Source organism: Chelonoidis abingdonii, chromosome 11 (assembly GCF_003597395.2).
Source record: "Chelonoidis abingdonii isolate Lonesome George chromosome 11, CheloAbing_2.0, whole genome shotgun sequence".
Lineage (NCBI taxonomy): Eukaryota > Metazoa > Chordata > Testudines > Testudinidae > Chelonoidis > Chelonoidis abingdonii.
In genome coordinates, this window is record NC_133779.1 from 48,231,494 (window position 1) to 48,247,182 (window position 15,689).

The 15,689-nt window shown below is 51.8% G+C and overlaps 1 protein-coding gene across 1 annotated transcript; it reads left to right on the forward strand.

The window, feature by feature from the left end:
- The first annotated feature begins 1,601 nt into the window (after positions 1-1,601).
- Positions 1,602-15,326, forward strand: LOC116831823 (ras-related protein Rab-11A-like). Its single transcript, XM_032792132.2, has 5 exons — positions 1,602-1,734; positions 10,704-10,899; positions 11,646-11,839; positions 14,088-14,168; positions 14,297-15,326. The coding sequence occupies exons 1-5, from the start codon at positions 1,695-1,697 to the stop codon at positions 14,434-14,436; spliced, it is 651 nt and encodes a 216-aa protein (XP_032648023.1). The 5' UTR covers positions 1,602-1,694; the 3' UTR covers positions 14,437-15,326.
- The last annotated feature ends 363 nt before the right edge of the window (positions 15,327-15,689 follow it).

The following is a 15,689-nucleotide window of genomic DNA, read 5'->3' on the forward strand; positions in this document are numbered from 1 at the left end:
GCCCCGAGGGTGTCTCACCGTCGCCCTTCAGTGTTTGGTCCATGGAAGAGGGTTTATAGATTGGCTGCTGCTCCCTGCTTTGAGCCTTGAAAGTCCTCGGTTCAAGCCCTGTTAGCTGCCCAAGCGGAGCTGGTTACGCTAAGGGAAGGGAGACTGTATCTTCTCACCCATGGGGGCTCCTTAGTGTTGGTCTCCTACGGGGGGGCTGAACTGTCTACTTGGCAGGGCAGGGTCTGGTGGAGAGAGGGAGGCCAGAGGTTGTACCATGGTTCACTGCATACAGACCCACCTCCCAGGGAGCAGCCGTGTCAATCAGCCCCTCCCTAGAGCTGCAGGTACCTTGGCTAATGACACCAGCCTCAGGGGCCACTGATGAGCCATCAACCTGAAAGTCTGGTCAGATTAGCTGCAAGGCTCACTGAGCCGAGAGGTGGGGCCCTGCTTCCCAGCCAGCCCAGGGGAGCCGGGTTAGAGCTTGTCGATGCAACTGGCCTGAGCCCAGTGGCTTGATTCAGCCCGGCTTTGTGCTGAAATTTTAGGGCTAATTGGAACAAACCCAAAACTTTGGTGTGTGGGGGAGAGCCATGTGGTGTGTGTGTGTGCATAAGCATTAATGCACACGTGTAAACGTGTGCATACATATGTGTGCATGCACACAAGTATGATTGAACATGCATGTGTATGAGTGTGAGCATGTGAGTGTACATGAGTGTGTGCATGCATGAGTGTGCAAGTGTGCATCCACAGAGTGCAACCGAGTACACTGCACCCACACAACTGCACAAAGCAAGTGTGTGCATTCACACATGTGTGCAAGTGAGTGAACACGAGCGTGAGTGTGCAAGTGAACACACAAATCCTGCATCTTGGCAGAAGGTTAGAGTAGATGACCTTTGCGGTCCCTTCTATGATTCTATGATTCTATGAATAAATGTGTATGTGCCTGCACGTGAGTGTGCAAGTGAGAGTGGGTGTGCATATCTGAGCACACATGTGTGCATTTGGAGGAGACACTCTGAACTGTGCTGCTCCATTACTGCTAGAACAAAGATCCTCCTAGCTCAGGAGCCATGGGCAGTGAAGGGTCTATGACTCACAGACTAGCAGTTCTGATGCCATCCAGCAGAGGCAGTAGCGCACACACAGACACATGCCAGGCAGATCATTTTATTAACATAGTCACACAAAAGCCCCCTCACCCCATCTCTCCCTCCCACGTGACTGCGTGTTCAAGACAAAGAGTTAAAGGAATATGACAGGCACTGGGTATGTTTTACAAGTTCTCCCTCAAACAGGCTGCCAGCTAGGGGATCCCATTCCATTCCACTCCAGCCATCCCATTCATCTGCCTCCTGACCCTCTCCCATCACACCCAAGAGTGAGAAGAAAAAAGAGACATGGCTCCTTTAAAAAAAATCATGAAAGCCCCACCCCGCATACCTGTGCCAGGTGAGTGCCTTGCCAGCCTGGCCAGTGAGGGACAGCCCTGCTGGCCAGTCACAGCAGGAGAGGCAGAGAGCAGCAGGCCAATACGTGTGCAGGAAAGGCTTGATGAGGCCTGCCCTGGGGGGGTCACTGGCCCAGCCCAGGAAATCCCAGAGTGCTGAGATCAGCCTTGCCGGAGTCTGGAGGCAGGGGGACCAGAGCACAGGTGTGCACGGGGAGGACGCCTCACCTAGGGAGCAGGTGGCAGGATGCGTGGCAAGGACGATGAGTATGATTATCTCTTCAAAGGTAACTTTCCTTCTTTGCAACCGGGCTTTGCTGCTTCCATCCCTGGGAGGCACTTGCCCAGCCTGGGCTGGGAAATGAGTTATTACCAGTCTCAGCTGCTCTGTCATCCACCCAGAGATGGCCCAGAACCGGAGTCCCCTGGCTTACCTCCCCTTGGGGTTTGGATTCCACTGGTCTAACTCTGTCTTCCTCATCCCCCTTCCATGGCCCATATTTAGATTGCAAGCTCTGCGGGGCAGGGGGTTGGTGTTTTGTTCTATATTCATACAGCACCTAGCGCTGCGGGATCTTGGGCCAAGAGGGCGGCTTCCCGGTGCTACTGCAATGCAAATAATCATCATCCATGATCCCACTTGAAAAAAGCCACCTGCGTGGGTTGCTCTGAATCCAGAATTGAGGGGAGCGAGGGCATCCCCTTGACTTTATGGCACGTGCTAGGATGCTGGGGGATGGGAAGAGGGCTGGTCACTGAGGCAAGAGTCCTTTACAACCAGGTGCATTGCAGGGGGCCAGTGGGGGGAAGTGATGGGGATTGGTGGTGGTGGTTGTCTGTGTGTGAGGGGGGGGGGGGGGGGAGGGTAGCACCTAGCGACCTGATCAGGGTGTGCTAGGTGCATGTACAAATCTATAATCGAAAGATGCCTTGGCCTAGAGAGCGTCCCAGACTGGCAGGTAGGAGGGAGAGTGTGTGTGTGTGTGTGTGTGTGTGAGAGGGAGAGACAGGGCTGAGGGAACATCAGTGTGGGGATGCCCCAGCTGGGCTGTGATGAGGAGAAAACCCCTTGTTAGCCTAGTCAGCTCAATGCAGCCTCACAGTTCTGCCTGCATAAACCTCCTCCTCCACCACGCAGCCCCGGTGTCTGAGCAGTGCCCATCCCCTTGGTATCTGCCTGCCCTGGCACCTCCCAGACCCGGCAGGTTTCAGCAGCCTGTTCTGAGCTGGCCTGGTGCACAAAGCACAGAGGTGATGCTGGTTTCTTTGAGCGAGTAATATTGAAACAAATGATGTCACTACCTCTGCAGCAATTAGGGGAGGGGCTTGTGGCTGGAGCACAGGGCTGTGAGTCAGGATTACTCCCAGTCCCAGCTCTAGTCACTGGGTGACTTGAGTAAGTCCCAGCTATGCTCTGCGCCTCAGTTTCCCTTTGTGTGCAATGGGAATAATGCAGCCTTCCTGTGGGGGGATGCAAAGGTTAATGCGCTAATGTTTGCAAAGTGCTTTGAGACCCTTGGATACCAGGCACTAGCTGCTGCTGCTGTTAGTTGTGTGTGTGTTTCTGACCTCCAACACGCTTCTATCTTTAAGCCCCAGCAAAGGCTATGGGGACTTAAAATGCTTTGAACGTAGATTTTCAACATCATATCATGATATTGTATGTGTGCCACTGTCCTTTGCTAAATGGAACCAGCACTGCTCCACTGTGTGTCATGGGCCATTTACTGCTGCCAGCTGATGGGGACTCTCCTGTCGCTCAGGTGGCAGGCTCTTGTGCTAGAGGACCTGGGTTCTACCTCCATTGTTGCCAAGACATTCCGAGTGCCTGCCATGGGGCCGTTTAGCAACCATCTAGCGGTAGCCGGCCACAGGTGAATTAGGACACAGGGTCTGGAAGCAAGGAGAGGCTGGACTGGCAAGATATCTACTGATGAATCAAGCCCAGTATGCATGAAGTCATCATGCTCCGCTCCTGATGAGTCACTTCCCTTTCCAAGCACTTCTCTGAAAGGCCATAAACGGCTCAAGCCGCTTGTGCCTTTCAGGTGGTTTCCTATAAGACCAGCAGCTCCTTGCACAGCTCCCTCCCGGACACACCTGCCTCTTGTGCAGAGCTGACCTAAAGGTGGGGGGTGGGATCTGGTCCTGAATCTCCATTGCCTCGCACCTCCACATGGAGTCACTTTACATTGAAGCAGAATGCGACCTTTGGGCATGGTAGCATTTCGCACTAGTGTAAATGATAAGAGAGCGGGTGGCAGAGAATCGGTGCTTTGATGAAGAGAGCTTCCTTCCCAGCTTGTTTTCACTTAATTCAAGTATTTCATGGCTTCCATGCACCCTGACTGGGGCAGATCAGGCACTGAAAACCCTGGGGTATTTGCAGTACCGGAAACATACAAATCCAATGGAACTCAAACATCACCCCACTCGCAAGTGAAAGAGTTGAGGGTGCCCCCTTCTGTAGCTGCCAGCCCATTGAAGGTAAAGGGGATTTGAGGGGGGTTCCTGGTCAGTGGGAGGCAGCAGCATGTGATTGCTTCACAGGCAAGAAATCAACTTGAGCTAAATTGCTATAAACCAAGTTTTTCACTCGCTGACTTTAAAACAGCCCCACCATTAATTAAGTCTGGGTGTGGACAAGGTCTGTGGCCTGATTCTCCTTTACACCCCTCTGGCAACAGGTGCTAAGGTACGTAACTGGCCCCATCCCCATAATACCCTCCAGGTTTCTAAAACTGTTTCTTAAGGGAGCTGTTCACGCAAATGCTGCAGCTAGCATGCTAGCCATGTGCACACAGACTGACTTCCAGGTGCCTCTTCCTAACTCTTCCCTCCTGCAGCCTGTGCTCCTCCCTCCAAGTTCCGTGCAGGTTACTACACAGTCAGGAAACATCAGGTCTAAATCCGAGCTCGGTTACCCCATGATGATCGAGAATAATCCATTGCAATCGGTGGAGTTGCAACCCTTTAAAATCAGTGTCTGTGAGATCAGAATTGGGCCCATTCTTCCCAAATTATGGCTGTTTTTAATTTAGGAAATTAATAGGCAGCAGATTTAATACAAACAAGAAGAAATCCTTTTTCACACAACGCACAATTAACCTGTGGAACTTGTTGCCATGGGACATTGTAATGCCCAAAAGCATAACTGAGTTCAAAAAAGAACTGATAAGTTAATAAGATATTAGCCAAGAGAATCAGGGACACAATCCCATGCTCCAGTCACTCTAATCCTCTGACAGCCAGAAACTGAGAGGGGAAGATGGGGTGGATCTCTCCAAAATTGCCCTGTTTTGTACACTCCCCCTGAAGCTCTGGTTCTGGCCACTGTTTGACCCAGGGTACTGGACTAGATGGACCATTCATCTGACCCAGTATGGCCGTTCCTATATTGTTCTGGCCATGCAAAGGGGCTGTGAATTCGGTCTGTCTTCAAACCCTTCTCAGTCTCTGCTTCTTCCCTGGCGCTCCTGTGAGCTCAAGGCTGTATCCATTGTTCTCTCCAATGGAGTCGCAAGGATATCCACGATCCCTGCTACTGAGGCTTTGAAGGACATGTGCTATTCAGTGCGAAAGGCACTGCCGAGAGAAGGTTACGGCAGGGTGAATTCTGTGCCGGTTTGCAAGGTGGCAGCAGAATGGAAGATATTTAAATCTGATTGCACAGATGTTAAGGCCAGAAAGGACTATTCCGTCTCTTGCAAAGCACCAGCCAGAGCATTTTTATCCCTTTCTACAAATAATCAAATGGGACTTGAACCTATAACCGCTTATTTTCAAGGCTACGAAGCCTTCCCTAGAGCACATGCCTTTTTCATGTGTAGCCTGCTTTGCAGTGCATTCACTTCCTCATGTGCTCTGTGTGTTGGATGGAATCAGAACTGCTCTGCTGTAGGTCATAGACCCTATACCGCTAACACCAGGTGGTGACTCTCCTTTAACTCAGACGGCAGGACCTTGATTTAGGTGCCAGGGTATCTGAGTCTATTCCCACAGTTGCTCTGACATTCCAAACTGCCATGTGAACAGCTTGGGGCTTACCATCGTTCCTAGATGACTTACAGGCTATTTTTGATTCCTTCTGGACTCCCAAGCTTGTCAAATGAATAACAGGACTTGCTACATACGAACTCACAGTACTGACATCGGCCTTTCTGATTTCACACGACTTCGCAAATATTAATTAAACCCTTGTTGTGATTGGGGGTCAGTCATCGTCCCTGGTTCACCAATGGGGAAATAGAGGCACAGAGGCCAGGATCTTGCAACCATGTGGGTGTCAGTGCTGGGATTACAGCTCTGAGTTCCTGGCTCCCAGCCCACTGCTCACACCTCAGCTCTGAGGACAATGAGGTAATGTGCTCCAGAGCTCTTCCCTTGCAGCCATATTCTGTTAAATCACACTCACGTGCCCCTTTCAGTCTCTTCCCCTATGTCCTGCCTTCTCGCCTGTCTCCTCTGCTACTGCAGGCAAGCAGCATAGGGACCTTAAGCAGAGAGACCACAGGCCTGCTGGATTCTCTTCCCACCTTTGCCACTGACTTGCTGCATGACCTTGGGCAAATTGCATTAGTGCTTCACTTTCCCCACTTGGGAAACAGGTCCAACTCCCCAGGGGTGTTGTGTCTCATCCCATCAGTTCAGGCTTTCAAGTAGGCAGAGAGGAAAGGCGTGGGCATTACTTCCTTTGGCAGAATCACCTGTTACACTAGCAGTACCAGCAACTGGAGGAAGCCCTGCGGTTAAGCAAAGGGAAGTGATACGTTCCTGTGCTGATTGGCAAATCCCAGAGAGGCCTGCTAGGGCTCACTGAATCCGGTTTATTCCTGTAGTGTCTTCATTTCTGGAGTGACTATGTGCGTTCTTCTGAAGTGTGCGTGTTGGCTTCATCACTTCCTGGATATAGCTCATTGGAAAACTTTCCTCTAATCCGTTTTTCCCTTGGAAAATGCAGTTTCAACAAAACCAGAAAGTTTTGGCAAAATCCGATCAACTTGGACAATTATGCTTAAAAAGGCAAGTTGAAAATGTCTAAATGTCCCACTATCAGCATGACAAGTTTTGGATTTATAGTTTCAAAAGCACTTTTCATTTTGAAATGTGCTTTTGTACGTTTTTAGTGCCAAGGGGGACAATCGAATTAAAATATTTCACAGTTAGCGTGATGAAATTGACCTGAAACAAAATTGTGTTTGGAATTTTGTTTTGCCAGAAACATGTCCAACGTTTTCTTTCTTCTCAATCAGGAAGGATATTTCTCCATCCCTCCTCGACACCCCCCAGCCCTGGCCAAAAAAAAAAAAAAAAAGTCTTGAATTTTTTTGCGGGATGGCAAATATGTTTCCTGGGCAGCTCTGTTCCAAGCCATGGGAGGAAGGGACTTGCCCAAGATCACCCAGCAGGCTCGTGGCAGAGCTGAGAACAGAAAGAAAGGCCTTCTGAATTCCAAGCCATACAGGCCATGTGAAATATTCAGATGACTCCTTATTCTCCTTAAGGGAGCCAGCCTGGCCTGGTAGATCAAGCATTGGACTGGGATTCAGAAGACCATGGGTTATATTCCCAATTCCACCACTGACCTCCTGGGTGACCACAGGCAGGTCACAGTCCCCTCTGTGGCTCAGTTTCCCCATCTGTACAATGGGGATAGGGATACTGCCGTCCTTTGCATATTGAATAGAGCTAGGTGGTGATATCAAGAGGTATGATTCTTGCTTTGAAGTCCCTTTATGCTGCCAGTGATGTAAATGGCCCCCACAGTGAGTGAGCAATGCCAGAGCTGTGCAAAGGGGCCTTAACGTGAATAAGAATCAGGCCCCTGTGTCTGTATTTTTGCTGCCTGATCCTGTCATACCAGGTACAATTCCCACTCCTGATATGCTAAGAAACCAGCCAACCCCTCTGGCCTCCATCTAACATCAGGTGACTCTTTTGATTCTGGATTTCCAAAGTCCAGCCTCTCTCGGTTACGTCCTTCCTTTAAAAAACTATTGCAATTATTAATGACGCTTCCAAGCCTTCCAAACAACCTTGCTAATAACAGCGACTTATTTCACACTACAATAGGTTTCACAGATTGCTGCCATTCACTTGCGGTCAAGTGATTCCCCGCATCCTGGCCCTGTGTTACTCAGTTATCTGGGGCTTATTTAAAAAGAGATTTTAGTCAGAAAAAGTAATTTTTATGAAACGTTCTCGCTGTTCCCTGTGGCTTAAAGTCTGGTCTTCTGTCTCGGCAAACAAGCAGTCACCTATCTTGTCACTTCCAGGATAAAAGGGAGCCTGACATGGTTTTTCTTGGGAACATAGTAACTTATAGTGGATTTAGACCAGTGAGGAAGGATGGTGTGGTAGTTAGGGCATTAGCCTGGGACTTGGAAGACCAGCATTCAATTCCCTACTTTGCCACAGTTGTGTGACCCTGGGCATGTCACTTGTTCTCGCTCTGTGCCTCAGTTTCCCCGTCTATATAATAGGGATAATAGCACTGCCTTGCCTCACAAGGGGGTTTAAGGAGAAATACATTAGAGATTGTGAGGTGCTCAGAGAACGGGAGCCAGATAACCATCTCTGAGACCAGAGATGGTCCTGTGGCCAGTATCAGAGAGAAGTGCAAGAATTTTTGCCATGGCTGTAATCTGCTTCTGGTGATATCACCCCCCAAACACACCATCCATTAGCTAGAACTTGATTCACAGCTCTCAGATTTCTGCCCTTCCAAAGTTTTCAATCTTCTAACTCTGGATCTTCCTGTCTAACCCTCTGTATAAATGTTGAATCCTTGTTTAACCCTGCTCAGAGCTCACAGACCTCTTATAGGAGTGTGTGGAGAAAAGTATTTTCCTTTCATCGGTTTGGAATTCACCCCCTTTGGGTTTAATTGAACACATACACACACAGCCCTTTGCCTCCGAGCATTGGTTTATGGGGGAGACAGAGCAGTTTTGTGTCTCCACTCCCTGGGTTTGCAGAGCCAGTGGCTGGGGAAAAATCATTCTCTGCTGAGTCATAAACGGAGCAAACTCGATATGGAAACCACAGAGAGAGAACCCCTGGTACCACTTTTTGTTTTAACTGAGGCACTTTAATGCATGGGTTCTCCTGGAACAGGGCTAAGCTGGGACTGGTAGGAAATGTGTTTTCTTACCCACCCTCTGGACATTCAGCACTAACCACACAGGCCTCTCTGCTAATTGAGTTGAAGGAGCATCTCCATTAGCTGGCAGCAGTAGTAGGCCACTATTCTCTGTGGCAAGAGAGGCCTTTGTCTTCAAGAGGCAGTGTTTCCTAGTGGTTAGAACACAACGAGGACTCAGGGGACCTTGGTTCTAGTCCAGGCTCTGACCCTGGGAAAGCCCCTGTTCTTCTGTGTGCTTCAGTTTCCCCATCTGTCTTGTCTGTTTGGACTGTAAGCTCTTCAGGCAGGGACTCTATATGCCATTGATAGCAGCAGTTTCTGATGCTTGTCTGGAAAGAACTGAGACCCCGCAAACTCATTCCACCAGAGCTCCAGATGGTAGCTGCTCCAGATCAGAATGTTGGAGTTACACATCAGGGTGAAGTGACAGTACACGGCCAGTTGCAATAAGGCCCTTTCACACTGAGCTGTGGTATAAATCAGAACCTGACCCAGGGAAATGAGGTGACTCACCCACTGTCACATAGGGAGTCAGTGGCAGAGGTGGGAATGGAACCCATGTCTTCCAAATCCCAGCCCCTTAGCCACAAGACCTTCCTTCCTCTTGCTGCTTATAGTTCTCCATCAAATTCCATCCACACCAAACCCTGGCTCAAAATTTGCATCAGGTGCCAACTTCTTGCTTTGGGTGTGTCTTACTGGGGGAGGAGGAGGCAGAAGATTGAAACCTTTGCAATCTCTCTAGGTCTGGCAGGAATATTCGTGAAACCTGTTTAAAGCCTGTTGAGCGTCTGTGGTGTTATTTAAACGGCATAAGTTGTTTGGTTCCAACGTCTGAGAACGGCGACTGCTTCTCCCCCATGCCAGCTCTGGGATCACATTTCATAGAATCCTAGAACCAGAGGGTCAGAAGATACCACCAGGGGTCATCTAGTCCAGTGTTCCTCAACCTTTCCGATACCAGGGACCGGCTTGCTGCCTTTCTAAGCCGTGTCAGGGCGATCTCAGGGACCAGCACCGGTCTGTGGACTGCTCTTTGAGAAACCTGGACAGTCTGACCCCTGGCAAAGTGCAGGATTTGCTGTCTAAAAAATGGAATGGTCTAATGTGGCTCTTACAAAACTAATGCTCAAAGTAGGCTTGGCTGATCGAGTCAAAGGGGTCGGAGCCTGCTCAGGGTTATTTGAGATTATTCTGGGGTGGGCTGGATTCAGGTGCCCCTTTAAGAGTGTGTTGGAAGGGCCCCTTTAAGAGTCAGCCTTGCCATACCACAGGGGTTCTCAAACTGGGGGTCAGGCCCCCTCAGGGGATTGTGAGGTTATTATATGGGGGGTCGCAGGCTGTCAGCCTGCACCCCAAACCCTGCTTTGCATCCAGCATTTATAATGGTGTTAAATTATATAAAAAGGTGTTTTTAATTTCTAAGGGGGGGTCACACTCAGAGGCTTGCTATATGAAAGGGGTCACCAGTACAAAAGTTTGAGAACCACTGGCTTACCAAGTCCCTGCTGCTGCTTCCACTAAACGATCCCTTGTCCTCATCCCTTACAACCCAACTGCTGAAACTGTCACCTCTCCCCTTGATCCTGGCCACACGCTCCCTGACAGCAGCAGCAAACGGGGACATGTTAGGGTAAGAGCGAGGGTCTGACTGTGGGCTGCTCCTTGACAAGGTGCACAGGGGGCCGTGGCTTTACACCACTGGGCTGCTCTGGGGGCCAAAACCCAGCATGAGTCAGAGCAGACCCTGCTGACTTCAATGGTGCCAGGCCACGAAACGGAGAACACTTGGTGCTAATCTGGCTTTTGTGCTGACGTGAGCCCTGACTGCAGCAGGATAGCCATGTGGCTGGAGCCCCTAGTGTAGACTTCTGTTTGCACTGGTGCAAAACCTACAGGAAGGGTTTGCACTGGTGTAGCTGCTTAGGGCCAATGCCAGGGTAGTCTAGGCCCTGAGCGTGTGCTCCAAACTGCTGCTCTGTGTCTTGGATTTCCCAGCTGCAGAATGGGGACAATACTTGCTCTGCATCAGCCAATGCCAGGTGAGAGTTGAAGGTTGCAAGCACCCTTGTGCCGTTGGCCACCATTAACCTTGTGCTTTGTACCTCTCAGTGGTGCTGATCGGGGACTCTGGCGTAGGGAAGAGCAACCTCCTCTCACGCTTCACCCGCAATGAGTTCAACCTGGAGAGCAAGAGCACCATTGGGGTGGAGTTTGCCACCCGGAGCATCCAGGTGGACAACAAGACTGTGAAGGCTCAGATCTGGGACACAGCGGGCCAAGAGCGTTACCGCGCCATCACCTCAGCGTGAGTAGTAGCATTTCACCCTAGAGCCTGGCTTGTACGGGCAGTACATCTCTTCAGAATGCGGCCACTTCTGGGGTGGAACACAGCAGCTGCCTAGCAGCACACAGTAACATAGAAACGGACAGGCTGGACCGGAGCAAAGGTTTGTATAGTCCAGGATGCTGTCTTGGAGAACAACCAGCACCTGCCACTTCTTGGGCCACAGCTCCCTGCCCCACTTGGCTCTCTGTGCTGAAAAGACACTCCCTCCCTTTCAATACAGCTGCTCATGTCTCCTCTGCAGTTCCCTCCACAACTGAGCCACTCACTGGCATTTTATAATCACTTGCTCCCTTCCCTAGCAGCTGTGTGTGATAACTGGGCTGGCCAGCCCTTAAAGGGGCAAAGCAGCCTGTTACAAGGCCCCAGTGATATCTTGTGGCAGTGAGTTACACAGGCTAATTGTGCACTGAGGCCCAGTTTGGTATGTCACCTTGAGCACAGCTGGTAAGAGAACCCAAGAGTCCCCAGTCCCCCTGAGCTCTACCCACTAGACACTACTCCCCTCCCCAGAGCTGAGAACAGAACCCAGGAGCCCTGACTCCCAGTCTCCCACTGTTCTCACAGCACAGCAACTCCCCATGTGAAGCTGGAACAGGCCCCTGTCTGTGCTGCTCTGAGCTGGATCCAGCTTGACCTGCTCCACTCTGGCACCCTGTGCCTCCTGGCTAGCCTGTGACAACACCACTGCTCTTTCTCCCACCCAGCTATTATCGGGGGGCGGTGGGGGCCCTCCTGGTCTACGACATTGCCAAGTACCTGACCTATGAGAACGCCGAGCGCTGGCTGAAGGAGCTGCAGGACCACGCCGACGCCAACATCGTCATCATGCTGGTGGGCAACAAGAGCGACCTGCGACATCTCCGTGCCGTGCCCACCGATGAGGCCAAGAGCTTTGCAGGTACGGCCCGGCTCTTCCCGCTCCGGAAGCTGCCCTGGGGCTGCAGGAAGAACAGCGCTGGAATTCCCTCCTATTTCTCTTTGCTTTACCCACCAGATCAAACCCAAAGCAGGGCCCACTGGGGAGACAGGGCTGGCACCCCAGGAGGGGACAGGGCTGGGGTTCAGTGGGGCCAGGCTAAATGATGAGGGCGATACTCAGGGGTAGCAGCTGGCTGGTGTGCGTGGGGATCCTGACCTGGTTTGTGTTGCCTCTTCAATTGTCGAATGTTGGGGGCGCATGAGTGAGCCAGCGCACTGCCCTCTTCTGGGTGGCCTTGGCACTGCATAACCGTGTGTCATAGGTCCTCGCCAGTGGTGGAGATTCTCCTTCTGCTCAGCTGGAGCCTGGGCATGGGGGGCCCCCAGTTCCATTCCCACTGCTCCCCAGCAGCACTGAGAGGGCCCCAGGTCATGGTAGGAAGCGCAGCCTCTCCAGGGTGTGGCTTTTCATGCTATATTTCACCCTGAAGACTTTCCCAAACCCCAGCCTTTGGACTGGCCTGGACAGCCCTGCTCCTTGGCATGAGTGGGGGTGGGGAGGCAGTTGTGTGGAGGGGGCTGACGGCCCAGACGAGGGGTCAGGGCTGCTCTAATGCAGATGGAGGGGAGTTAGCAGAGGACATCAGGAGAGGGGCATGGGGGGAGGGATGGGGATTGCTCACCCCACTTCCCCATGTAAATCAGCAGCAGGCACCTCCTCATTCACCCAAGGATGTGCCCAGCATCGTGGATGTGGATGGATGGAGTGTCCCTGTCCAGTGACTGGGCATCTGGAGGGGGGCTCTGGACAGCCACAGTTGGGGGGGCAGGGTCCAGGGCAGAGGCAGAGCTAGATATTACAGGGGCCATTCACCTCTTGGCCTGAACTGGAGGCTGGGGTGGGGCTGGGTGGAGGAATACCCCAACTTGGGAACCACCGGGACGGTCCCATCTCCAGCCCTACCTGGCCAATAAGCAACGGGAACTGCTGGGCTGCTGGTTGCACCAGCTCCTCTAAGAGGGGCCAGTTAAAGGAGTCAGCTGGAATTTCTCCCAGGGTTGGGTGAATGGGGTCTGTTGAGATGAGGGAATCGAGCAGACAGGCATAAAATCATAGAATATCAGGGCTGGAAGGGACCTCAGGAGGTATCTAGTCCAACCCCCTGCTCAAAGCAGAACCAACGCCAACGAAATCATCCCAGCCAGGGCTTTGTCAAGCCTGACCTTAAAAATCTCTAAGGAAGGAGATTTCATCACTCCCCTAGGGAACCCATTCCAGCGATTCACCACCCTCCTAATGAAATAGTGTTTCCTAATCGCCAACGAAGACCTCCCCCGCTGCAACTTGAGACCATTGCTCCTTGTTCTGTCACCTGCCACCACTGAGAACAGTCTAGATCCATCCTCTTTGGAATCCCCCTTCAGGTAGTTGAAAGCAGCTATTAACCCTCCCCCCCCACCCCATTCTTCTCTTCTGCAGACTAAACAATCCCAGTTCCCTCAGCCTCTCCTAATTCATGTGCTCCAGCCCCCTAATCACTTTTGTTGCCCTCCACTGGACTCTTTCCTATTTTTCCATATCCTCCTTGTAGTGTGGGGCCCAAAACTGGACACAGTATCCAGATGAGGCCTCATCAATGTTGAATAGAGAGGAATGATCACGTCCCTCGATCTGCTGGCAATGCTCCTACTTATACAGCCCAAAATGCCATTAGCCTTCTTGGCAACAAGGGCACACTGTCAACTCATATCCAGCTTCTCATCCACTGTAACACCTATGTCCTTTTCTGCAGAACTGCTTCCAAGCCACTCAGTCCCAAGCCTGTAGCAGTGCATGGGATTCTTCCATCCTAAGTGTAGGACTCAGCACTTGTTCTTATTGAACCTCATCAGACTGGATCACAGGTCTGTCCGCCCCCTACCCCTTCTGCCCTGTGGAGGAGATGACTGGTTATACCCACTTCTAGGATGGTTTGGCTCATGCTATTGGCTTGGGAGGTCCCCGGTTTGGTCCCCGGCAGGCTGGCTTGTCACGCTAGCAGCCAGTTACTGCGGTGCAGGGTTTGGGGAGAGCTGGGGCAAGGGCAATGAGGGTAGTCCTGAAGGGATCTGGACCTGGGCCAGGTTAAAGGTGGCTGTATCGGGCCAGGTAACGGGAACTGCCAGTGGCCTGGGAGCTCTGCTGGGTGCATCTGTCTGTCTTAACCCTCCGCTTTCTCTCCCTGCAGAGAAGAACGGCCTGTCCTTCATCGAGACGTCTGCCCTGGACTCCACCAATGTGGAGACAGCCTTCCACAGCATCCTGGCAGGTACGGGCCCCACAGACGCCTCGCTCCCGTGGGGTGGGGACCGCAGCACCTATCATGGGGGGGAGGGTGGGAAGGGATGCACATGAACCCCCATCACCACCTGCGTTTGCTCTTTCTCCCGCCTGCAGAAATCTACCGCATCGTGTCGCAGAGGCAGATGACTGGGCAGCAGGAGCCAGAGTTTGGGTCCAGCACGGCCATTGACCCTATCAAAGTCCTGCCCACTCACCAGGAGGGGAAACAGGCTCCCTGCTGCCAGAACATATGATCCTGACTGGAGGCACCAGAGGCAGACGGACCCCTGTCATCGTCCCCCACCAGGGCTGCTTCCATGTGTGTGGGGCAGTGTTGGAGCATGTCTTATATAAGATCCTGTCATTTCCCTGTCTCGTGTTCCCTCCTGCAACTCATGGACTGCTGTATTTAATGTAACTCCTCTATAAACATAACTGGGCCACAGCCGTTTCCTTGGGGAGACGGGTGTTCTCGATTTGAGATCATCATTTCCTCTGGTATCACGTCCCTCTCTTCCCACATGCTATCGGACGTATGTTTATATAGGGCCTATTCTAATGGGAGGAGACACATTGTGGGTATCTCCTCTTTGCCCCTACCTCTTCTTTTTAAAAAAACAAACAAAAACAAAAACAAAAAAACTCTTTCAGATCCCTGATCACCTAGGGCGTGTGTATGTGGTTCACCCAAGACTCAAAGGGGCCTGACGGCCCAACCCTGCAGGTGTGGCTGCTAGGTAGGCTCGCTAGACCAGTCTGATTAGGACACGAGAGAGTCTATTGTGGATCACCAAGCCGTTCTGTCTGCAGTGAGGTGGCTGGACGCAGAGTGCAGTTACACTCATCTTAATCCAGAGTGACTCTGCTGAAAGCCAGGGGCTGAGCCTCGCTGATCTCAGGAGACGTTAAGACCCGAGCCCAGATTGGCTGACGATTTTCTGAGCCTTCCTGAGTCCGGCTAGATTTGAGTTCTGGTGGCGTTCACTCTGGATTTACTCCAGTATCAATGGGGTCGGAATCCCTGCCTTTTGTTGCTTCCCAGAGAGAAGGCGCAGGCTGAGCACTGACATGGTGAGTGACTAGTGGTTTGCGGTGCCTCCGTTTCGGGCACCCACATCTCACCGTTTTGGTCCCTAGAGCGGGATTTCCAGAGGGACTGATCATTGACTCCCATTGGCTTCACCCAGCGCGGTGGGTGCTCAGTGTCTCCGTCACATCCTCGAGAGCTGAGGGCGCAACCCAGAGGCAGGGGTGCTATTTGCTGTCAAAGAAAGAACTTGATGCTCTTTCTGCTCCAGCTGGGTAGCTGCAGGCTTGGGATCTTCAACTGGTGTCAGTTCATTGCTGCAACCAAAGTTTTGCTCTCTTCAGCATTGATCCTACTAAAATTGCCCAGTGCGGTCTCGCCCACCTGGAGATTAGCCCCTGCTCAGCCTTTGGTGTAGTCACAGCTATATTCAGCCGTACGTGGAGACAAGGGCAAGCCAGGGGCTGCTGGTTAGTTTAA